The sequence below is a fragment of the Vitis vinifera genome, chromosome 7 (assembly GCF_030704535.1).
Source record: "Vitis vinifera cultivar Pinot Noir 40024 chromosome 7, ASM3070453v1".
Classification (NCBI taxonomy): Eukaryota; Viridiplantae; Streptophyta; class Magnoliopsida; order Vitales; family Vitaceae; genus Vitis; species Vitis vinifera.
This window is the reverse complement of record NC_081811.1, coordinates 10,577,069-10,602,104: the sequence shown is the minus strand read 5'-3', so window position 1 is coordinate 10,602,104 and position 25,036 is coordinate 10,577,069. Positions and strand designations below refer to the sequence as shown.

The 25,036-nt window shown below is 34.2% G+C and overlaps 1 protein-coding gene across 1 annotated transcript; it reads left to right on the top strand.

Annotated features, from left to right (window-relative positions):
• Nucleotides 1-2,857: 2,857 nt before the first annotated feature.
• LOC100853726 (cytokinin dehydrogenase 3) lies at nucleotides 2,858-5,522 on the top strand. Its single transcript, XM_059737748.1, has 5 exons — nucleotides 2,858-3,671; nucleotides 3,909-4,036; nucleotides 4,175-4,429; nucleotides 4,546-4,814; nucleotides 4,940-5,522. The coding sequence occupies exons 1-5, from the start codon at nucleotides 3,050-3,052 to the stop codon at nucleotides 5,232-5,234; spliced, it is 1,569 nt and encodes a 522-aa protein (XP_059593731.1). The 5' UTR covers nucleotides 2,858-3,049; the 3' UTR covers nucleotides 5,235-5,522.
• The last annotated feature ends 19,514 nt before the right edge of the window (nucleotides 5,523-25,036 follow it).

Genomic DNA, 25,036 nt, shown 5'->3' with positions numbered 1-25,036 from the left:
TAATCTTGATTATGAGTAGCTAGATAACTAGAGGACTTAGAGTATGTTTGGAAATAATTTTAACAAAATGTTTTTAATATAAGTGTTTTTTTATAAAGTTTTCTATTAAATGTTTCTCTAGAAAACATTAATTAAAGTAATTTTTCAATATTATAAGTAGTTTTTCAAATTTTTAGAAGTGTTTATTAAATTTTATCAAACACTTAAAATACATTTTATAGTAATTTTAGAAAGTGTTTTTATCATTTTTAATACTTGAAATTTTTATTTTTCAAAAAAAATTACAAACACTTCCTAAATGATTTCCAAATCAACTCTTACGGACAACAACATTCTTTGTCAGTCTTAAATCTTTTAGCAATACATCTCAGTCCACTTGGGTGTTCTCATTGTCAGAATATTGAACTAATATATACATAATATTAAGTGGGAAAAAATAAAAAAAGAAAAAAGTAAGAAGACAAAAGCATAGAAAAGAGCCTAGCTAACATAGGCATAAAGGTCAATAATTCGCACATGTTGACCAGGCTGTGGAAGTCAGGTCGGGCCAAATCATATTACGAAGGTCAGAATTCTATTAAGGAAAAAGGAGAAATTTGATGAATGATTAGAAATATTCTAACTAGTCCTTGCATTGCATATTCCGCTTGTTAATAATGGGTTGGGAAATAGTAATTAATTGAGTTATTTTAGATCTAATTAACTAATTATTATTATTATTAAATAAGTGGCATGAATACTCAAAAAAGGTCTTATCACTATTCCATGCGCTATGATCAAATGATAATGCCTAGCTCATTCAGCCACTGAAGGGTCACAATAGGAATTTTCAACACGATACGCAAGCATAACTTAAAAATGATAAAAGTAATGGTTTCCATTAAGGTTAATTAATCATTTTTGTATACTCATACAATTGTTGACCTGCCTAATTCATTTCTTAACTAACTCAAACACAACATGTTTTGACTTCTTCAATTTGTTGCTTTTGTTGATCTGATTATTATCATGACTTGACCTATACATTTATCATGTTATATCAATGCCCCCATGGTTCAACTCCATATATTACTTACATATAAAACACTTTTTAGATTAGAAATGCTTTTTAAAATTACTATCAAATAGATTTTAAACAAATTATAATTACATCAAATGGGGAAATAATCACGTTTAGATAACATATCGAGGGTAATTTAACATTATTCAATCCAATTCAACCTATTGACTACATAAATTATATAACTTAAAATTTGAGATTATTGAGGTGGTGTTTGTTTTTTTACTTAATTCTAAATAGAACCTTAATGCTTAATAGTGTTAAATATTAGGTTATTTGTTTTTGTAGTATTTTATTTCTATTAAGTATTAAAAAGTAAAAAAAACCAATATGTTATTTTTTCTATTTAGAAAAAGCTACATATTTTGGCTTTTTCTATTTAGTAAAAAGTTTATAATAAGTCATGAAAAAGTATAAAAACAAACAACTTAAATTCTAAAACTAAATTGCTTTCAGCAAAAAGCCAAAAAAACAAACACCACCTGAAGTAATGTATAACTTTTTATCTGATGATGAGACTAACCAATGACTACCCTTAAACCAACGGTGACATCTTCGAAGCAATCCATGGTATGCATGCATATGGTCAAAAAGATTATATTTTGAACGGATATTTGAGTTGACGATATGTAATCACAAATCATTGATTATTACCCTCAAAATAAATATATGCTTGATCTTAGACTAGAAATATTTGTTTGGCTCCGATGGAATTCTTTATTGTTGTATTGAAGGATTAATTTGGGAAGGTTCATTGTGAATAATATTAGTTTGTTGATGACTTTGACTTTTCATATACCCTTGTTGATTTATTTTAAATAGATGTTTAAAACGTTGGGAATTTAAGAAGTCAGAATAAAAAGATATATAAGAACCAAAATAATTAAATGTGAAATTATTTTTTAAAATTGTTAGAAAATTATTAAGCTTCAAAAATATCTTCATTACTTGTAATACTTGAGATTTGAGGTGATGATGATTCAACAAGACAATGCGGGGTTGCTGTGTGATCTTAAATTCCACATTGTTGATTTGCATGTATCTTTGGATGGATACAAACAAAATCTTTGAACGTAGAAAAATCTTGGTGATGTCTCCCCTCCTCTCAACTCAAGTCCACAACGTATGATTCTATCATGGAAAAGCCCATATTAAAGAATCTTCAAGTGAAGAGAAAATCTGTAATTTTGAAAAATGAAATCTGATTAAAAATATCGTAATGCCTTGATCAATTCCACAAGAAAATCTCTGCAGATCCTTGTTTACCGTCACTGATTTTGACAACAAATAGAGTCCTAAAATGGAGAGAAGAGAGAAGGAAGACAAAGCAAGTTGAATGATGTCGTTTGGGTTGGGCATGCACCACTAGGTTTCAAACTTTTTTGGTTCAGTTCAGCAATCTAAATTTAGTCGTATACGTCATCACTTAAATAAATTAAAATTGGATGTGATATTAAAATGTTACCATGGAAATTTCCTAATCAAAGTCGGCTCAATTTGTGTAAATTTTAGCAAAGTCTAATATAAAAAAAGTATTAAACATTAAATAATTATACATAAATCTTAAATGTAGGTTTGATTCAATTCGTATCGTGGTTTGGTAACAAGAAAGCCAAATTTCAAACGAACAAAGTCGATTTTCAAAATTTTCAAACTTAATTCAACTTCACGAGTTTTGAAATTTGATCAATCATATCAGTTTTTAATTGGTTTGGATGGACATTTTGGTTTTTCGTGTTTAGTTACGATTCATTTGTTTTGAACGTGAAAGTCATGGTATTTTAATGAATGGGAATGGAATCCCAACGGTCGTCATTGCGTATCTCTGAAAAAACATACATGCTGGGCCCGACTTCGTTTTCAATCCAAATACCAAAGATCTTCTCTGCCAACCAAGATTTCATGCTAGTTTTCATGCAAATTCCTTCTCTATAAATACCCCCTTTCCTGCTTCTCCCTCCACCAACTTCTTCTTTACGCCTTTCTTCCATGGCTAGGAGTTGTCCAATCTCAACCTCCTTCATTATCATCAGTGTTTTAAGCCATTTTACATCAAGCATAGGGTTAAGACCATGGCCTGATGTGCTCCCAAATGAACTCCAGTCCCTCGATATTGCGTCTCGACTCAGGGTGGATCCCAATGCCACTAGAATGGCCTCTAGGGATTTTGGCAAACTTGTTCATCCACCAAATCCAGCTGCAGTTCTTTATCCTTCTTCCATAGAAGATATTGCATCTCTAGTCAAGTTCGCTTATAATCGTTCCTTTCCTTTTAGCATAGCCGCCAGGGGCCAAGGCCATTCCCTCCGCGGACAAGCCATGGCTCCTCATGGGGTTGTGGTGGAGATGAGATCGTTAAATAACTGCAGCCGTGGAAGTGGAATTAGGGTTACCAAGAATCCGATATCGGGTTCCTATGCTGATGCTGGGGGTGAGCAGCTATGGATTGATGTGCTGCAAGCTACGCTCAAACATGGACTTGCACCAGTGTCGTGGACTGACTATTTGTACCTAACAATTGGTGGTACACTCTCTAATGCCGGAATTAGCGGCCAGACATTCCGCCATGGTCCTCAGATCAGCAACGTCTATGAAATGGATGTTCTTACTGGTATAATATTTACCCTTATCCTCCTTCTCATTCTCATTGTATGGATAGAAGATGTGCCTTAGGTACCATATGCCTTTAAGAATTATCACAAATTTTAATCAAATGGTTGCATGCAATTAGTTTCAAATGTGGGACAAAAATTTCCATTCAAGAGATCTCCTATTAATTACCTGCATGCATCAGATGTTTAGAGTTTGCTTCATTTTCCTGATGAAGTGAGCATTTTGTTTGATTCAGGTAAAGGGGAACTTGTGACTTGTTCCAAAGACACAAACTCCGAGCTGTTTTTTGCGGTTTTAGGAGGTCTCGGGCAGTTTGGGATTATAATAAGAGCAAGGATCGCTCTAAAACCGGCACCAAAAAGAGTAAGGGTGAAGCAAATGAACCCAGTAGATGATATGTGACTAATATATATATATAACTGAAACAAGGCAAGAGCAGTACTTTGGAAAACCCTTTTACTCGTGTTCCTCACTTAATTAGTATGGCCAATTTGATTGCAGGTAAAATGGATACAGATGCTTTACGATGACTTCTCCACATTTTCTAGAGACCAAGAACATTTGATTTCAATCAATGGACTGGACTATTTGGAAGGTTCACTCTTGATGCAAAATAGTTCTCCTAATAACTGGAGATCCTCTTTCTCACCCTCTGAATACCCGAGAATATCTTCACTAATATCCAAGAATGGCATCATCTACTGCCTTGAAGTGGTCAAGTATTACGATGAACTCACAAGCCATACAGTTGATGAGGTACATATATAGCTAATGAATTTCTGTTATTCCTATTACCTATACATGTATATATCTGCTAGGTTAAGCATATATATACTGGGCCATACTTGACTTGAGAATGATTGTCTTTATAGGAACTCCAGGAGCTGCTTAAAGGCTTGAATTTCCTTCCTGGTTTTGTTTTCACAAAAGATGTCTCCTTAGTAGATTTTCTAAACCGAGTTCATAGCGAAGAGCTAAATCTTCGAGCAAAAGGACTGTGGGATGTTCCTCATCCATGGCTGAATCTCTTTGTTCCGGGATCCCGTATCTCAGACTTCAACTCAGGTGTCTTCAGGGACATTCTCCCCAAAATAAACCAGACCACTGGAACATTCCTCGTCTACCCAGTGATCCGAAACAAGTAAAATTCTGAACCACTAAGTTATCTTGTTTAATGTCAAAATAGATCATTGATTATAACTTTTCTCTCAAATCTGAATAAATATATCTTGTTTAATGTGATTGAAATTTTTATATACATTGCAGGTGGGATGATAGGACGTCTGCAGTTATACCAGATGAAGATATATTCTACACTGTAGGATTGTTGCATTCAAGTGGGGCTGATGACTGGGAACCCTTGGAGAATCAAAACAAAGAAATACTGAAGTTTTGTGATAAAGCTGGTATCAAGATTAAGCGGTACCTTTCCCGCTACACAACCAAGAAAGATTGGATGAATCATTTCGGCCCAAAATGGAGGACTTTTGAAGACAGGAAAGCTCAGTTTGATCCAAAAATGATATTATCACCTGGACAGCAAATTTTCAATTCCGTTTAAGTTTTAGAACTGGACATTTGGGTTGAGGTTTTGAATAAGAAGAACAGAAGAAAATACAAATAAATATTTCCATTCATGGAAAACCCAGTATTAGTTAATTAGCTAGCACGCATATTTGTTTTTGTACTTCATGTTACAGGGTTGGAAGATCAAAAATGTACTTTTAAGGGATTCCTGTATATTTCAAGCATTAATTGTTGTGTTAATTTTCTATACATTAAAAAGTGAATTTTCATTAGCTCAACTCTTATATATTATATGAGGGCTTATGATGAATTCAGTCAGTTGTCTTTTGAACCACTTCTTTTCTCTCTCGTATTGGCATAATTCTTTTTGTTTTAAGTGGTGCACAGAGGTTGGCGCATCGCTTTGACTTTTGACCATCAAATTTCTTGCTAGTTTGTTGAAAACGGCTTGAAGTGGCTTATTGGGTGCAGTCTGATGAGGTGTATGCCGTACGTAATTGGCAAAATTTGATGCTGGCCGGCCAGGTGGCCTTAATGGCTGGATTTTGTGCATGAGACCGTCATACATATGACTTTGATGGTCAGCTTGTACATGTAGCCGGCAGAGGAGTTTGGTGTAGACATAAGTTATTTACCAAACGTCCTCTAAATGTTATACATTTTTACCGTATGATGGGATTAACATGAGATGACACTGACCAATTACCACTTACAAACCAACTATGCTTTTGAAACACCTTATAATATAGAAAATATGTAACAAGTAGTCTCACAAGGAGTGGAGCCAGTTGCGCCCCCTTGAAAAATGTTAAGGTTGGGCTATTGGGTCAAAGTCCACATTCTTTATAATTGACAAAATTTATATATGCCTTAAAAGTTGCCACCCGAACTAAACTTCCAGCTCAGCCATTGGCCAAGCATATAATAACTTTTGTTACCCTGAAAATAGCTGTTTGATCGTGGACTACAAATATTTGGTTAGGTCTGATGGTCTTCTGTATTGATGTATTGAAGGACTTATTTGGAGTGGGGTCCAATGGGAATAATATTACTTTATTGAATTTCATGTTGACCCTGCTCTTGTGGATTTATTTTAACCAAAATGAAAATAATAATAATAATAATAGAAAAGCATCCATCTTCTTTCTTCCTTAACATGGCGAAACGGCCATAAGCTTCAAAAACATCTCTATTACTTGTTAGAAAACTTCGAGATTTGAGAAGATTATTTTAGTAAATTTTTAATCTTAGATTCCACGCTACATATTTGCATGTAGCCTTGGATGGATACAAACAAATCTTTGAAGGAAGAAAAATCTGGGTGATGTCTCCCTCCTCCCATCACACGTCCACAAAGGTGCGCGAATCTATCATGGAAAACCCAGATTACAAAGTATTCAAATGAAGAGAAAATCGTAAATTTGAAAAATGAAATGTGATTGAAAACATCATAATGCCCTCAATTCCAAGAGAAAATCTCAGCTGATGGGTTGCATATGCACCACTATATATGATTGGATGATCTATATGGGTGTGGTTTCTACTTCAGCTGAACCACAAAATTAATGAAGAGTCTTTCTATTTTATCAAGACCATCTGCAAAGTGAAAATTAATTAAAATAATTATCCATTTTAGCTTTTTAGTACCTATATTTTATTTTATTTTTATCTAAGTTCTAGTTTGGCATTTTTTTGCATTTAGGTTTTACATTTTTTACCTAAATTTAGTAATATCCATAAACACTTGAATTGAAAATTGGATATGATATTACAAAGTCGTTATCTAGAATTTTCCTAAACAAAGCCTGCTACTTTGCGGCTTTTATTTTCTTTGGTCTTTTTCCTAAACAAAATATGCGTTTCCTTTTGTAAAAAGATTTGTATATAACATTTTTCTAATTTGGTATATTATTATAATATTATATTTTTTTTTATAAAATAAAAAAAATTATTAGAATAATCTTTGAAAAAGTTAAAAGATGAAAATTAGTTTGCAAAGAATATACCTTATGAATTGAAATGTGAATAAGAGTGAAAGACATTCAATAGAAGGAAGGACTTGAGGCTCATGGTGTAAACATATAAGAAAATATGAGATGTTTAAGAAACTCAATAATTATATTTAGAATGATTATTTCTCTCATTGATAGAATGTAAATATAATGTATCAAATCACATTAAAATATGATGTATTTGTGTGGATTACGTTATGTTTATATTTTTGAAAGCATTAATAAAGCTTTTAATTAGCTGGCACATGAAAGTTTCTTTTTTGCATTTTTATTTTTTATTTTTTTATTTTCTATTTTGATAAGACGAACCACAAGTCACGAATTTTCCTTTTTGTTTTCCTTTTTCTTTCCTCCATTTTTGGCAACACGACAAAGTCATGGTGCTGGAAAGAATGGAAACGGAATCGTCCTTGCATATCTTTGAAAAAACACGCTTGTCAGGCGACAACGAGCCAATTTTTCATGCATGTTTCTTGGCAAATTCCTTAGTTTAAGTCCAAAATAATCCATTGTTGAAAAAAAATGGCAAGAATAGTATCCCCATCTCAAAATATTTGTCAAATTAATATTTTGTATCCACATAAGCATCCACATGATTTTTTTTAGTATAAAAAATCACTATTAACGACTGTGATTTTAAAAGTTACAAAAATATTCTTAAAATCATAGTCACAGACTGTGGTTTTATAAATTTCCTTAAAACCACAGTTAGAAACTGTAGTTTCAAAATTATTTTTAATCTACGTCCATTTTAATGGCATTGCGATTTTAATATTATTTTTAAAATATTTTTTATCATAATAACCATAAAACCACAGTTAGTAATCGTGGTTTTAAAAATATCATAAAAACCCACAGTCATAGACGGTGGTTTTACAATTTTCTTTAAAACCACAGTCATAAATTGTGGTTTTATAATTTTCTTTCAAACCACAATTAATAATTATGGTTTCATAAATATTTTTAAAGGGAACTCATGTAACCATAACTAAAAAAAGTATGGGATTTTAGAACTTTGCTTTTTTATTTTTAATTTTTAGTGTAAATTATAGATGTACAAAAATTTCTTAATAATGTACCAAATTTCCTTAAAGTTCGTTTCGGAGTAGGGAAAATTTCTTACAATTTTCTATTGTCAATTGAAAATTATTATTTTTTCGTTACGACTATTTTAAAATTATATATATATCTTTATTTTTTCATATTTTCCTTGAAATTTTGAGAAAATAATTTGGCCTACATGCATTCCCATAAAAATTTATATATTTATGGTAAATAAAATATTTATTTTTTTATGAATATTTTCACATATGAATTAAAGAAAATTATTTATTCACATTATTTTTAAATTTTAAAATAACTAAACAAATTGTTTATATTATTTTAAAATTTTATATTTTTATATGGAAAATAATGCTAATGATTATGATTTTAGGTTATTCCTTATTAAGTATGATTTAAAATTATGTCTTGGTTAAAATGTATAATTTTTTAATTATATGAAAGAAAAAATAGGTAATGGTTGTAAGAATTTGTTTAGTTAGAATTTCTTTCATTTAGACTTTAGGATACATTTGAGTTTTATTTGTTCAAATTATCAAGGAAATGGGTGAATAACATAACATCAGTAATTTGAAGTAACACTTTATATAACCTTAAATGTATGAACCAAAGTATTATAGTTCTACAAACATGAAAAAAGCTCTCAATGTGTCCCACATGATGGAATCTTTCTCTTCCGTTGTGAACATCTACGATAGATGGTCATATTTGTTGTATCCATTTGTGGTATCTGAAAAGTCTCCATCTTTATAGACTGTGACACGTCATCTACATGACCTATCGAGTTAGATAGATGGAACTGATGGAGGTAGAACTCGACGTACATGTAGAGATCAATGTCCTCTAGGTACCCGTACATGTAATCGTGCGGCATGAGTTGCTCCCTGAAGAAAAGGTAGAAATGCAATGGACTTTGTAACAGGTGGAGGTGTAATAGACCCTATAATAGGTGGGGTGTAACAGACTTTATAATAGGTGGGGGTGCATCCAATGATATAGATGGTTGGGATGAAGGTGGAGATGGAGGTGAATAAGTCTATATAGATGTAACATGAGGGAATAAAGGTAAGTCTAATGATATAGATGGCTCAACAAGGGTAAGAGTAGATGGTATGGTAGTCTCTGGTCGAGATGAATGGGCTAGTATGGATACATCAGTAGGAAAGAGTGGTGACTCTGGCTGAAACAGAGGAAAGGTAGATGTGACTAGTGGATGTGAGAGTTGTACCAAAGTAGATGCCAAAGTACATGTCGGTGACTACCTCAACGACCACCTCTCCCCCGACCTCTAATGGGTGGTACCCTAATAGGCGTAATCAATGATGGTGGTCTCATGGATGGCCCTAAAGATGTATATGGCTCATGTGTTAAGTGTACATAAAACATCGATAGAAATTCAGTGAGTTTCATCCAAATCATTTGAAATAGCCATATGCGATACGACAATGATTTGTATAAGAAAATAAAACATGAGGCATTTGCACATAATTTAAGTTTAACATTCATTAAAAAATGGTTTTGTATCTCAAATGGTCTCACCAATAACTTAGTGGTAGAAGTTGTACTATGGAACCTCATATGATCTTTATGCAAAACAAGTGCGATCAAGCGTCGCGTGATGCGTCGATACCACTACATATATGGATCATAAAAATCCATGGTAGTAATAGCAAGTGGTGTTGTTGCAATACACTCAAAACAAGTAGCCCGAAGAGAAATATAATGAGCATGGAATGTCACCCAATCATACTGATGTCGTCCTTGCCTATCCATTAAATGTAGTTCCATATCTATCAAGCAAGGTGAAAGTATCCCTTGTTGCATACGAAACTGGCGTAAAACTTGCTCTGGTCTATGCCACTCGATAATATCAAAGCATATTAGAGGTGATATAGTTCGCCAAATTTCTTCATCAGCCTGACATATAGCCAAAAGATGTGCACTCAAATCTGTTGTATATGGTTCCCATAATACCTGTAATTTATAAAAAAAAATTAATTAGTCACATTGGTGGAAAATGTTGCAAAGGTAATCTTACGCATCAACACTTTACCTGATCTCGTGTCTGGGCATCCAATTGATCTTGATAGAATGTCAACACATGTGGTGATGGGTTATGAGACAATGACAGGGATACTCTCCACCCGTGGCCCAATGGATCGATTGGGAGTGCCTCATCTGACAATAGATGATCATGTAAACCATCAACTACCTCATCATGTACATGTGGGACTACTATAGGCACTGGAGGATGACGGAAATCAGGTTGACCCACATGAAGCCTCTCTCATGACCACAACTACAAAATAAGATAGCATTATCAAAATTAGACAACTTACAACAATAATGTGAGTCAATTAATTAGAATAGATAGTTATGTCGAAATACTTGTAATAGTGTGATAGGTCTAGAAATCTCTATGGCACTATCCAAACTCGCATAGCTCTCTATAAAGGTATGCCAACACTGCACTGCCCCGACTATAGTGAGAAATCTCAGTGAATTCTCTCAACAGTGAAAGATAACATAACTGTAAATGTGTGCCAGTCTTGTCTGCAGAGAATGCTCCACCCAATAGTGTTAATATGAAAGCACGAGCATAATGCTATAAAATAACTTCATCGACCCCTGCTGGTGGATATGAGAATTGCTCATGCAACCATTGTGCTGATATAGCTAACCCTTTAATCTGAGATAGAGGTGGGACAACACCAGACACCTAAAAGCTCTGAACATAGTAGTGACCAATCTATGTCACATGTTCAAGTGATAGGAGGCCCATGAATACGTAATCCTAGAATCATGGCTACATCCTATAAAGTAACAGTCATATCTCCAATAGGTAAATGAAATGTGTGTGTCTCAGGCCACCATCGCTCAACAAGACTCATGATCAATGGCCAATCTAGTGAAATGTGTTTGACACTATATACACCATAAAATCCAGACTGCATCACATATCGCCGAATACAAGGGTCCATCTCCCACTCTCGCATGAATGTCCATAAACGTTGTCGACATGTCAATACCCGATTAAGCTACAAAAGATACCATTTCGATTAAATAAGAACTTAATTAAGGTTTATGATTATGTTTTTATATACATCTATATTTATATATACATATATACCTAACCAGAATCCACTAATTGAGACCTATGTCTGTCCTGTAGCACTAAAATAGAGCGATCTAATGGATCTAAATCGAATCTGCCCTCTCTATGCTCCATTACTATACTATCATAATAAACTAATGTTAATATTATAATTTAAAAAATTTCAACAGAGTCTCCCCTATAAATAAGATATTCTCTAAAATACAAACAACCTAATTAATCAAAATATTCATCTACAACCAATATCAATATCCAAGTACAATAATGAAAAAAAAATGTCAAACACTAATGTTCGCATTGAAATATTAAAAATTTTGATAGAGTCTCCCCTATAAATAAGGTATTCTTCAAAATACAAACAACCTAATTAATCAAAATATTCATCTGCAAATGATATACTATTGTAAGACTAATAATTGTTAATATTACAATTTTGAAATTAACAACAAAGTCTCTCTTATAACATAGGTATTGTCCAAAATACAAATAACATAATATTAACATCCAAAGCCCAACACCCATCATGAAGGCCCAGCACCCATGTTCTTATTTGGACAAGAACGACGATTGTGACCATTTTGTTTGCACAAACCACATGTAACCGAGGTTTTACCTTCTCTAACATCCATTTCATTGTGCAAACGAGTAGATTTAGGTCGTCCACCTGACACGTTTCATTGAATCTGCAGGCACAATAACTAAACCAACATATGGTGGCCACTCATACTCATTGTGTATGGGGTTAAACAGTGGTGCCCAAGAGCTAAAATATGATTGCATAATATAATAATGTTGAACAAATGATCTAAAATCAATTGAATGAAAATGATATTCCGCTAGAATATGACTACATGGGAATCCGTATATGAGTGGTTTGCCACATGTGCATCCATGCTCACATAGGTTAACACGATATGTTCGCCTACTAGATGATGTCCTTTTACTACCCCTATTAGCCTTCACATGAAACAGTCCTTGGAAGTGGTCATACAAAAAAACCTCATGAGAACCTGGCTTAACAACATTTGCATTAATCTTAGCATCAACGTAAGGAGTGTATTCTTCACCTGAAGCAAATCGACTAGCACCATGTTCTCTTCTTACAGCAAAGTAACTATTAACTCAATAGAATGTCAATTGAACAAATGCGGTGATAGGGAAGCTTCGTGCCCCTTTAAGCACACTATTGAACACTTCTGACATGTTCATAGTCATTATGCCATATTGTTGACCTCCATCATGTGATAGTGCCCATTTCTCAAAAGGAATAACCTCCAACCAGCTAAGTGCGTCTTGATTAATTTTCCCAATTGTGTCCATATGCATGTTGAACTTTTCTACCTTAGTTTCTAAGACAGCTTTGCATAAAATTTGTTTCAAGCATTTGTCCTTAAAGCGAGTCATAAAGTTGCTAGCAAGATGGGCAATACAAATCCAATGATACGCATTTGGCTCTGACAAACCAAGATAAATATCAGTAAACGCAGCCATAATGCCTGAATGACGATCAAAGATAACACAAAGACCCCTCCTTTGAGTTACTCGATTTCTAATACATGCCAAAAACCATCCCCAACTATCAACATTTTCACTCTCAGTTAATGCAAAAGCAAGAGGAAATAATTGATTATTTCCGTCACAGCCCATGGCAATCATTATAGTGCCTTATTACTTCCCATACAAGTGTGTACCATCAATAGTTTGCATAGGACAACAATGCTTGAAGCCCTCTATGCAAGGATGAAATGCCCAAAAGACTCACTGAAATACCTCTTCATTTCGCATATTACCTGGGAATGTTTTAGAAATTACAACACATCCTGGATTTGCTTGCTCTAAGGCATCAAAAAAAAATGTGGCAGTTTAGCATATGATTTATAAAAATCACCAAACAAATTAGTTAATGCTTTACGCTTGCCTTTTGAAGCCCTAGTGTGTGAGATCCGATACCCGAATCTTTCTACAACACTTGCTTGAATGGCAGCCACTGAAAATGTGAATTGTGTCTTAATCATTCCCTCTATATGGGTGGCTATCAAGTTTAAGTCTAACTAATGATGATCTTGGTTCATGCAAGGATTGACACATGTGTGTGGGCCACTATATTTGTTGATCTCAAATAAAGATTTCCCTTTAACAACTGTAGCATGAAGTCTCTAAGGACATTGAGACTGTTCAGCTTTCTTGCATCTTAGGACCAACAATTTCTTTGTGGATGACAAAACGATATACTCTTGGTGCGAATTAATATAATGCATCTTTACATCATGTTGTAAATCTCCTTTGGAATTAAATATTTGGCCCACTATGAACTCTCCGATTGGATGTCCCATAAGAGTGTTTTCCCATGGGATCCAATCACTTGACACAACATGACCAATGTTTTCAACATTTTCAAACTGTGATGATGGTGCCAAATGATACTAAATTAGATATAATTTAATTGGGTCATCTAAATCCTTTATATTTGGACTGTTTGACAAGTTACATCTTTCCCCATCCACAGCCACATATCTCGTTTGTTCTCTTTCAATTACCTCACAAACAGCTAAAAAAGGCAACCTACCTTCTCTATCCCGAATTATCATCATTATGGACATCCTCGGCTCGTACACTATCATCATCACATTGTATTCCTTCTTCGTCTTCCCCATCCTCTTCTAATCTATGCTCAAAAGTAAATGGATTTTGAACATTACTAGTACCATCATTTTCACCAAGTAACAAAGGTATGCAATTATCAATTGGTGAATTCATTTGTAAGTCAATAGGTACTTGTTCAACAAATAACTCAACTTCATCCACCCCAAATCTATTATGCATTTCTAACATTCGAGCTACACCACTATCATTCTTTACTAGGCAAGCTTGGAATTTATTCCCTCTTTTCATAGGATATTTACAACTAAGAATTAATTGAAAATGTTCTTTATTGATGTCAGTGACCGAGTATATCATTTCCAGTAGTTGTTCGTATGTTGTCCCAAGAGGCACATGAATAGGTTCAACCACAACTCTATCCCTAACATAATCAACATCGGTTTGTGTTCTCACCATTTTCCCATTACAAAAACAAACTATTGCCACCGATAAATTAGACATAGTTTACCTATAGAAGAAGCCAAAAAAAATCAAATCAATTGCTTTTTTAACCACAAAATTACACAATAGAAAACATTAGTAAAAACATCAATTTGTAATGAAATAACAAATAACAATAATAGGGTATACCATTGACAATAATCAAATAACAAATAACACCTTAATATCCAAATAATTCAATGTTTTTTATTAATAATATTTTCTTATTATTTATTACCATTAAAATTGAATAAAATGTTGTTATTTTTCCATTAACAATTAAAATGTCATTGTTTTGAAAAATAGTTTTTAAGAACAGTTTTTGGTTTTTTTAGAAATAAAATTGTGTTTGGAAACTGAAGTTTGGAAAACAATTTTTGTTCTTAAAAATAGAAAAAACATGTTTGGTTGAGTTAATAAAAAATGTTTTTTTATAACAAATAAAACAAAAAACATGTTTAGAAGTTGTTTTTTTAAAAAAAAAATTAATGTTTTCTTCATAACTCTTCTCTATTTATAAAAAAAGATATATATAAAAAAAATTCAACAAAATATAATAATAAGAGGGTGATGGATTTGAATGGGAAATCAAATTATATTTTTAGTTTTTATTTTATTTTAAATTTTGGTCATATATTTTTTATTTTAATTACAATAAATAAAAAGATGAAATATTTTAATAATAAACAAGTAAATATCATACTAAATGAGGATTAATGATAAGGTAATCATTTTCAATAAATAGTTAGATTTTTTAATAAAAATAAAAATAAATAAAAGGTTATAATTCAAATTTAAAACTTTTGTTACTACTCTAAATTGATTGTAGAAACATTGGATACAAATATTTAAAGGAAATATTCACAATTATGTAAAATCAGACATATTTTATTATTTTAAATATTGGTAAAAAAATATTATTAATTAAAGGATTTATTATTTATAAGGATATTTATTAATCAGATATATTTATTTGAAATTTTCTTAACTATTTGCCTTTTTTATCTCCTATTTTTTACTAAATCTTATCTCTCCAACATCCTTTCCAATTATTCTAATTTTTAAAATATAAAAAAATAAATTTTTTTTAAACATAAAAATAATTTGATAATTAAATTAATCATTAAATATAAAGCCTTTACAACATGTTTATTTTATTTTTTTAAATATATTTTCTTTGATTAACTTAATATTTTAAAGATAAAATAAATTATATCCATTTTTCAATTAATTTTTATAATTTTAAAATTTTTAAAAATTTATGCATTTTTTAATATAAAAACAATTTGTTTAATCTTTTTTTATTTTCCTTTTTTTAATAAAAAAAATTAAAAATTTTAAAAGTCTTCTTCCTTCTTCTCGCAGACATAGGCAATCTGCTAAACCACGTTAAATCTATGTGTTTTCTTTTCGTTTTTCTCTAATTTTTCACCAGGAATCGTTGCATGAAAATCAACAATATTCATTCTTATTCTCATTCTCATTCTCATTCTTATTCTTATTCTTATGTATTGTCAATACTACTCAACCCCAGAACATGAGCTATATATTGGAATTTAATGTCATAATCAGATGTTTATGGTTTTCTTTTCCTACTAAATCTACATTTTGTTTTATTTAGGTAAAAGGGAACTTGTGACTTGTTCCAAAGACAAACACCCCAACTGTTTTTCGCAGTTCTAAGAGGTCTCGGTTAGTTTGGGATTATAACACGAGCGACGATCGCTCTAGAACTGGTACCAAAAAGAGTAAGTTTGAAGCAAATGAACTCAGACTAATATATATATCTTAAACAGGAAAAGAGCACTAATTTTGAAAAACCCTTTTACATGTGCTTTTCAATTTGGTTGCTTGCAAGTAAAGAGGACACATGCTCTACGATGAGTTCTCAGAGTTTTCTAGAGACTAAGAACATTTGATATCAATCAATGGACTAGACTATTTGGAAGGTTCACTCTTCGATCATGCAAAATAGTTCTCCTAATAACTGGAGATCCTCCTTTTTCTCACCATTTGACTACTCGCACGAGTATGTCTTCACTAATATCCAAGAATGGAATCATCTACTGCCTTGAAGTAGTCAAGTATTATGATAAACTCACAAGCCATACTTGATAGTCTTTAGAAAGACTAAGTCCATCCAAAAACTGGTCTTGTCAAGCTTGATGTGGATCAAGGAGGATGAATTCCTCCTTGTCACGAGAAAAAGGCTTCACAAAGGGTTTGAGACGGTGGTCATTCACTTTGAAGCTACTGGTGCTGTTGGAGTTGAGTAGTTCCACTACTCCATTTGAATGTACTTGGTGAATGGTAAAATGACCTATCCACCTTGATTTCAGCTTGCCCGGAAAGATGTGGAGCTTAGAGTCATAGAGCAAGAGTCTTTGTCTCTTTTGAAAATCTTTGCGGGAAACCAACTAATCATGTCACCTCTTCAATCTCTCTTTTGCAATTTTTGAATTGATGTAGGCATCATTTCTCAGTTCCTCCAACTCATTGAGGTCTAAGAACCTCTTCATCCCAGCTCTGCTCAAATCCATGTTGAGCTTCTTGATAGCCCACCAAGCCTTGTATTCCAATTCCAGAGGGAGATGGTATGCTTTACCATAGACTAGGCGATAAAGAGACATCCCAAGAATGGTCTTGTAAGTTGTTCTATATGCCCATAGTGAATCAAGGAACTTGACAGACCAATCTTTTCTATTTGTGTTCACCACCTTCATCAATATGTTTTTAATCTCTCGGTTTGCTAACTTAACTTGCCCACTAGTTTGAGGGTGGTAAGGTGTAGCTACCTTATGCTTTACCCCATACTTGGCTAAGAGAGTTTCAAAAGGCTTGTTGCAAAAATGAGTACCCCGATCACTGGTTATGACTTTGGGCACCCCAAATCTTGAGAAGATGTTCTCCTTGAGAACCACTCTATGGTCATTATGCTTGCATGGGACTGCCTCAACCCACTTAGAAACATAATCTACTCCCACCAAGATGTAAGAGTAGCCAAAAGACATAGGGAATGGTCTCATGAAGTCAATGCCCCAAACATAAAAAAGATCAACTATCAAAATGGGGTTCAAAGGCATCATGTTCCTATGTGTCAACTTCCCAACCCTCCAGCATCAATCACAACTCTTGCACATGGTGTGGGCATCTTTGAAAAGTGATGGCCAACAGAAACCCGATTGCAACACCCTCATGGTTGTCTTTTGAGAAGCAAAGTGGCCTCCACGTGCATTTTCATGGTAATGACTGAGGATCCCCTATTGCTCTTCTTCAGAAACACACTTCCTTATTATCTGATCCACACAATACTTGAATAGAAATAGTTATTCCCAATAGTAGGCATGAATTTTTGCAAATAAGTACTTCTTATCTTGTGTTTTCCACTCACTTGGAACTTCTCCTGTGACTAGGTAGTTAGCAATGTGAGCATACCAAGGAGCAACTTCCACCAACATGAGAGACTCCTCTGGAAAATCATCATTGATGGGCAAACCATGGGAATTATGTGCGATAGCTAGCCTTGAAAAGTGGTCTGGTACCACATTCTCCACTCATTTCTTGTCTTTGATCTGAAGATTGAACTCTTGAAGTAAGAGGATCGATCTAATCAGCCTTGCTTTAGCATCTTGCTTAGTCAACAGATACTTCAAAGCATAGTGATCAGCGAAAACCATAATGAAGGACCCCATTAAGTAAGCACGAAACTTATCCAAGGCAAAAACTACAACTAACAATTCTTTCTCGGTGGTTGTGTAGTTTTTTATGCCTCATTCAATGTCTTGCTCGCATAGTAGATCACATAGGGTTTTCCATCTTCTCTTCGCCCAAGAACAGGTCCTATGGCAAAGTCACTAGCATCACACATTACCTCAAAGGGCAATTGCTAGTTGGAAGCCCTCACTATTGGTGCGATTGTCAGAAATAGCTTCAGTTCTTCAAAACTCCTTTGGAATCTATCATCCCATATGAATTTAGCATCCTTCACCAATAGTGCACAAATAGTCCTTGCAAGCTTAGAGAAATCCTTAATAAACCTCCTATAGAACCCGGCATGTCCAAGGAATTGCCTTACTCCTTTGACATTTGTTAGGGATGGCAACTTGACAATGAGTTCAACCTTTGCTTTGTCAACTTCAATGCCTTGCTTGGAGATGATGTGCCCAAGGACAATCCCTTGTTGTACCATGAAATGACACTTCTCCCAATTAAACACTAAGTTTTTCTCAATGCATCGGTTCAAAACAGCTTCTAGGTTGACCAAGCATTCATCAAATGCACTTCCATATATGGTGATAACATCCATAAAGACTTTCATAATACGCTCCACCATATCACTGAAAAATGCTTAACATGCATCTTTGAAAAGTTGCGGGTACATTGCATAAGCCGAAAGGCATTCTCTTGTATGCATAGGTGCCAAATAGGCACATGAAAGTGGTCTTCTCCTGGTCTTCAACATCAATTTCTATCTGAAAGTACCCAGAGTAGCCATCCAAGAAACAATAAAAAGGATGCCCAGAGACCCTCTTAAGCACCTGATCAATAAAAGGCAATGGGAAATGGTCTTTCATTGTCACTGCATTCAATCTTCTGTAATCGATACACACCCTCCAACCTATAGTGAGGCGTGTAGAGACATCTTCTCTCTTATCATTTTGCACCACCGTGATCCCAGACTTCTTTGGCACAACTTGAGTAGGACTCACCCATGGGCTATCTGATATGGGGTAGATAATACCAGCCTGAAGCAGCTTAAGAACTTCAACTCGCACCACCTCTTGCATGTGAGGGTTCAACCTTCTCTGAGGTTGACAAACTGGCTTAGTTTCATCCTCCATGTAAATATGATGGGTGCAAACTAAAAGGGTTGATCCCTTTCAAATCATAAATTTGTCACCCTATTGCCTTCTTACATCTTCTAAGGACTTCAAGTAAACAATCCTCTTGATGAATGGTAAGAGCTGAAGATATAACAACAGGGCACTGCTTGTCTTCTTCCAAGTATGCATACTTCAACTTTGTGCATAGTGGCTTAAGAATAAGCTTTGGGGGCTCCTCCTTAGCAGCTCTTTGTGTCTCTTCCTCATTGAATAAGGGTAGAATTTCTTCTCTCCTCCTCCAAGGAGACAGGGTAGCAAGCAAATCTGAGGGTTTAGGTAACCCTTCATCAAGATTCCCAAAACTCTCAATCAAATCCTCTTGCATTCTCTTATCACAATGCTCCTCCACTAAAGTGACAATCATGCACACTTCCTTTGGACCTTCTTCTTCTTCCAGATGGATATGCTTCTTGCACAAATGGAAGATGTTGAGCTCTAATTTCATGTTGCCAAACGTGAGTTGCATGACTCCATTCCTACAATTGATGATTGTATTTGATGTATCTAGGAATGGTCTTCCAAGTATGATAGGAACATAATTAGTTCCCTTGACAACCGGATTCGTATCAAGAACAACAAAATCCACTGGATAGTAGAATTTGTCAACTTGAACCAAGACATCTTCAATCATCACTCTTGGAATCTTCACTGATCTATTTACCAGAGATAGAGTGATGGATGTTGGCTTTAACTCTCCAAGTCCCAACTACTTGTAGACAGAGTAGGGTAGCAAATTCACACTTGCTCCCAAGTCCAACAAAGCTTTCTCCACACAAGTCCCTCCAATACTCACTGAGATGGTAGGGCAGCCCGGATCTTTGTACGTCACTGGAGACTTGCACTATATGATGGCACTCACTTGCTCAATCAAGAAGGCTTTCTTATTCACATTCAACCCTTTCTTTACAGTGCACAAGTCCTTCAAGAATTTTGCATATGCCAACACTTGTTTGATCATGTCTAACAAAGGGATATTGACCTTCACTTGCCTCAACACTTCAAAAATTTCTGATGCATTATTGGTTTCCTTTTTGCCATGCAAAGCTTGGGGAAAAGGTGGAGGCATGTGTTTCTTCATCATATCTTCCTTGATGACTATTCTCTCGGGTTTTTCATCCACACTAGAATCATGGTCATATTTCTTTGTACTTTTTCCTTTTCTCTTTCCTTTAATTTTCTCACTCTTTTCTTTTTTTGCTACACTCTCTTCATCATGCTTTGGCTTAGATGTGGGTTAATCAACCTCTTTACCATTCCTCAAGGTGATAACTGCTTTGACTTCCCTCACCTTTGAAGATTCTCCCTCTTGAGCCTCCACTTTATGGATAACCTTGGGATTTTGATGAGGTTGAGAAGAAAACTTTCCTTTCTCTTGCACTGTGTTGAGGTTGGTAAGCCTTGAGATTGCGTATTCGACATTGTCTATCTTCTAAGATAGATCATTTTGCATCCCATCCATCCTTTTGTTCAATGTACTCTCCATAATGTCAATTCTCTGATTCAGTTGAGCATTGATGGACTTCTGATCTCCCACAAAGTCTTCCACAACCTTGCTAAGGTTCACAATAGCTTGTTCAAGATTCAAGGCTTGTTGAGGTGCTTGAGCAGGTTGTTTGTACTGAGGTGGTTTTGGTTTCCAAGAGAAATTTGGATGGTTCTTCCAATTTGAATTGTAGGTGTTGCCATATGAAGCATTGTTATTGGGCTTGAATTGACCAATAACATTTGCTTGATCACCAAGCATCTTTCTCACTGCTGAAATGGTAGGACACTCCTCCACCAAGTGCTCATAAGATTGACAAATGGAACAAGGCATAGCTTGCACTAATGTCTTAGAAATGGCTTGCACTTCTTGTACCTTTTTCATTTCTAGTTTTTCCAATCTCCTTGCCATAGCTACAACTTTTACCTTCATGTCAATGTTTTCATTCAAAACATACATCCCACCCTTAGCATTAGGTTAAGACTTCATTCTTCCCACCTCTCTAGCATTTGGTTCATCCCATCCTCTTGAAACTTCAGCCACATAACTCAAAAAGTTCATGGCTTCCTCCAGATTCTTACTCATGAAGTCTCCTCCACACATAGTTTCTAGGAGTTATTTCATTGAAGAAGACATACCATCGTAAAAATAGCTCACTAAGATCCATGTGTCAAAGTCATGGTAAGGACAAGCATTAATAGCTTCCATGTACCTCTCCCAACACTCATAGGATTTCTCATTCTCTTTAGCTGAGAAGTTCGAAATTTGCCTTTTCAAACCATTGGTCCTATGAGTAGGGAAAAACTTCTTGAGAAACTCGGCTTGCAAATCAGTCCAAGTTCGGATACTCCTTGGCCTTAGAGAATTGAGCCAAATCTTGGCCTTATCCTTCAAGGTGAAAGGAAATAGCTTTAGCCTCATCAAGTCAATTGAAGTTCCTCCTTCTTGGAATGTATTACAAGCCTTCTCGAATTCCTTAATATGCAAGTAGGTCACTTTTCATCCCATGGAAAGTAGGTAGGAGTGGCATAATGTGAGGTTGGATTACTAGCTGCTCAGTGTGAGGCACTATGCATGAATGGGCACTCATACGAGGTGGATGCATGCAATCCCTCATGGATCGGTATGCATTGAAATTATCCTCTTGACCATGTTGGCTATTCTGGTCTTCAGGTGGAACATCCATGATGTTCAAGCACACTTCCAACTCAATTTCTTGAGGAGTTTCAATCCTTATAAGTCTTCCCTCAATACCTCTTATCCAATAGGGCATGCATAACTAGAGATCACTGAAACAAAAACAAAGAAAACAAAAGAAATACAATTCTAGGAAGAGGTTAAGGTTAGCTAAAAACTAAATAAAAGATAAGCTAAAATAGAGACAAAGAAAAAGAATTAGTAAAAGAAAAATCACCAAACTTGTGATGAAGATCACAAGTGTTCACCAAAAGTAATGTCAATGTACTTTGGCACCATCTCGGGCAACGAAGCCATTTGATTCTTGCGTCAAACGAGTGTTATCAACAAAATTTATAAAACCTAAATCACCTTACACTAGGGTAGCATGGCTACTATAGTATAGTGGCTCTAGGATCATCCATAGGATGGGTTTTCTTCGTACAAGTGACTTTAGTGAAGGTAATGAAATGGTGCTTTTCCTTATGAAAATTAGCTTTTAAAGAAAATAGAATTGTGGTTAAAAAAATTGATTTTAAGTTATGCAAAAAATAGAAATTGAAGTTAACTACAAAGAGAATGTCTCTTGCAGCTTTAGGTCACTAGGATCGAGTTCCTTAGGCAAAGGGGGAGATTTCGGATCTTCTGCTCGCATTGGGGACAATAACATAAAGGATGGTTATCTTCCAAACCGGTTTTGTATTTAACAATTAAGATTTGATCCAAAGGGTTCATGAAAAATGGTAGTTGCTTCCCATTAATGGCTTCAAACACTAAAGACCCTCACCTTGAACCACCTTCCAATGGCTCATACTTGATAACTAATGAACATCCATGGATCCAGTAATAAGAATCCATAGAATCCGGAAAGCTTACCAAGTATTGGCCATTCAAGGTGATTATCACCTTTAACCACCTTCCAATGGCTCGTACTTGATAACTAATGGACATCCATGGATCTAGCAATAAGCATCCATAGAATCAGAAAAGCTTACCAAGTATTGGCCATTCAAGATGATTCTAAGGGATTTAAAGCTAAACCTTGAAATAAAAACCATTAATGGCTAACAAATACCTTCATTTAAAGCAAGGAAAACTCCCACTTTTGCATCTAGGCCCTTCACCTAGTTTCCATCACTCCAAGAAACGTAAAACTTAGCCACTCATCCCCTGAGAAATCATCCTTAGAGGTTGTTTGGCTAGAAAAAAAATGAAAACAAAATGAGAAAGAAAGACAAAGCAAGGGCTCTGTATATTTCTTCTTACAGGAATTACAAGTGTCGTCTCTCCTTTTTTTTTTCAAGATTATACAAAAAGATCTTATATAAAGAGGTCTTTCCAAACCCCCTTTATAGTTCCTAACCAAGAAATCCTATCATTGGTTGATTACAAAGAGAAAATAGTAATTTACACAAAAATCTGGAGATAAAAATCTTACGGAGTCTGTGCATAAGAAGATTTCACAAACCATGCGAAATTTCGCATGGTGTGGTTTCGCAGGGTGTGCGAAATTGTCCTTCACTTAGTCCTACAGCTGCTGCTCCTCTTGATTTCGTATGCTATGCGAAATTGCTACATGTTGTATTTCTTCCTCTGGTTTTTTTCCTTGCATCTCTGATTGGCTTGGCAACCTATTTCCAAGCTTGGCAAAGGGCTATGAAGTGCTCCAAAACTCGGATTATTCATGTGTTTAAGCTTCAACTTGCATTGCCATGGATTGCACAAAATTCTTCCTCATTCTTTGCTTGTTTCAATGATAAAAAAGCTATCAAAAACACCAAAACTAGCCAAAAACTTATTAGTAACCCTTGCTAGGTTCCTTAATGTGCCAATTGAGTTAAAAAGTATTAACTACTATCAAAAGTGTTTAAAACAGCTAATTTCAAGCTATAAAAAAACACTTTTTGAGTAGTAATCAATCATGTTTTCATATTTTTTTCTATTGTCTTCTATGTTAATGTGTTGATTTTGGAGCTATATTCAATTTGTTGAGCTTGATTCCACAACCAAACATTTGCCAACAATTGGAGGTACTTTGATTTCTTACTATCAAGTTTTGGTTTGATGGTTGAAATGCATGTGTAGTACTTTTAGAAAGAGTTGAAAACACAAAATTCCAAACAACTCTATGATGAAACTATTTTTGTAAAAGCACTATTTTTTGTCTATTTCATGATATTAGTGTTTGAATTATATTTTTTTGCAATGTTTTTGTAGATTTGAATTCTTATCTTATGCCTTTTGCTAGACATTGTTAATTGATTTCTTCGATACTAATGTTATTTAGCAATAAACTAAGATAGGCACTAAAACAAAAAAAAATAAAACACATCTCATTTGTCATCTCCAATCACATATACTATTAGTTTTGCTCTAACTAATTTATTCACTCATCATCTACCTAGCCCAACTTACAAAACAAATGTTTTTTTTTTTTGTTTTCCAAGAATTAATTTGTATTTTATGAAATTAATCAAATATTTTTTTAGTGTTTAAGGCTTAATTATTTTGCTTAACAAAAATCATAATATACTATAAAAAACATCAAAAAAATATTAAAAAATTGAATAAGAGAGGGATGGAGCAATAGCTCATCAAAACAAATTTAGGTATAACCACATTTGCAAGCTTTTCATCTATGTGTTCAATCTTTTCATCTATTAAACATTTTTAGTTTAATAATATAATATTTGTTATCATTAGTGTATAGCATAACTATGATAATAAATTTTATTGCCGACTCAATATAAATTATTCACCTTTTTACTCAATTTTTTCCTATTTTTCTTGCATTAATGAAGTTTAGGAATTTTACGTTACCAGAAAAACCTAAATATTTTCTTTGATGAAGCTAGAAAAATTAGCATAAAATAGAAATATTTTTTAAAAATGGTACAATAAATAAAAGCAAATTTTCCTTTGGACTTTAAAGTAGGATAGAAAACAACTTTTACAAGTCAACTGATTATTTCACTTTTTGCCATGACCGTAGAATTGTAGAACCCACTTGGCAATAAAAATAAA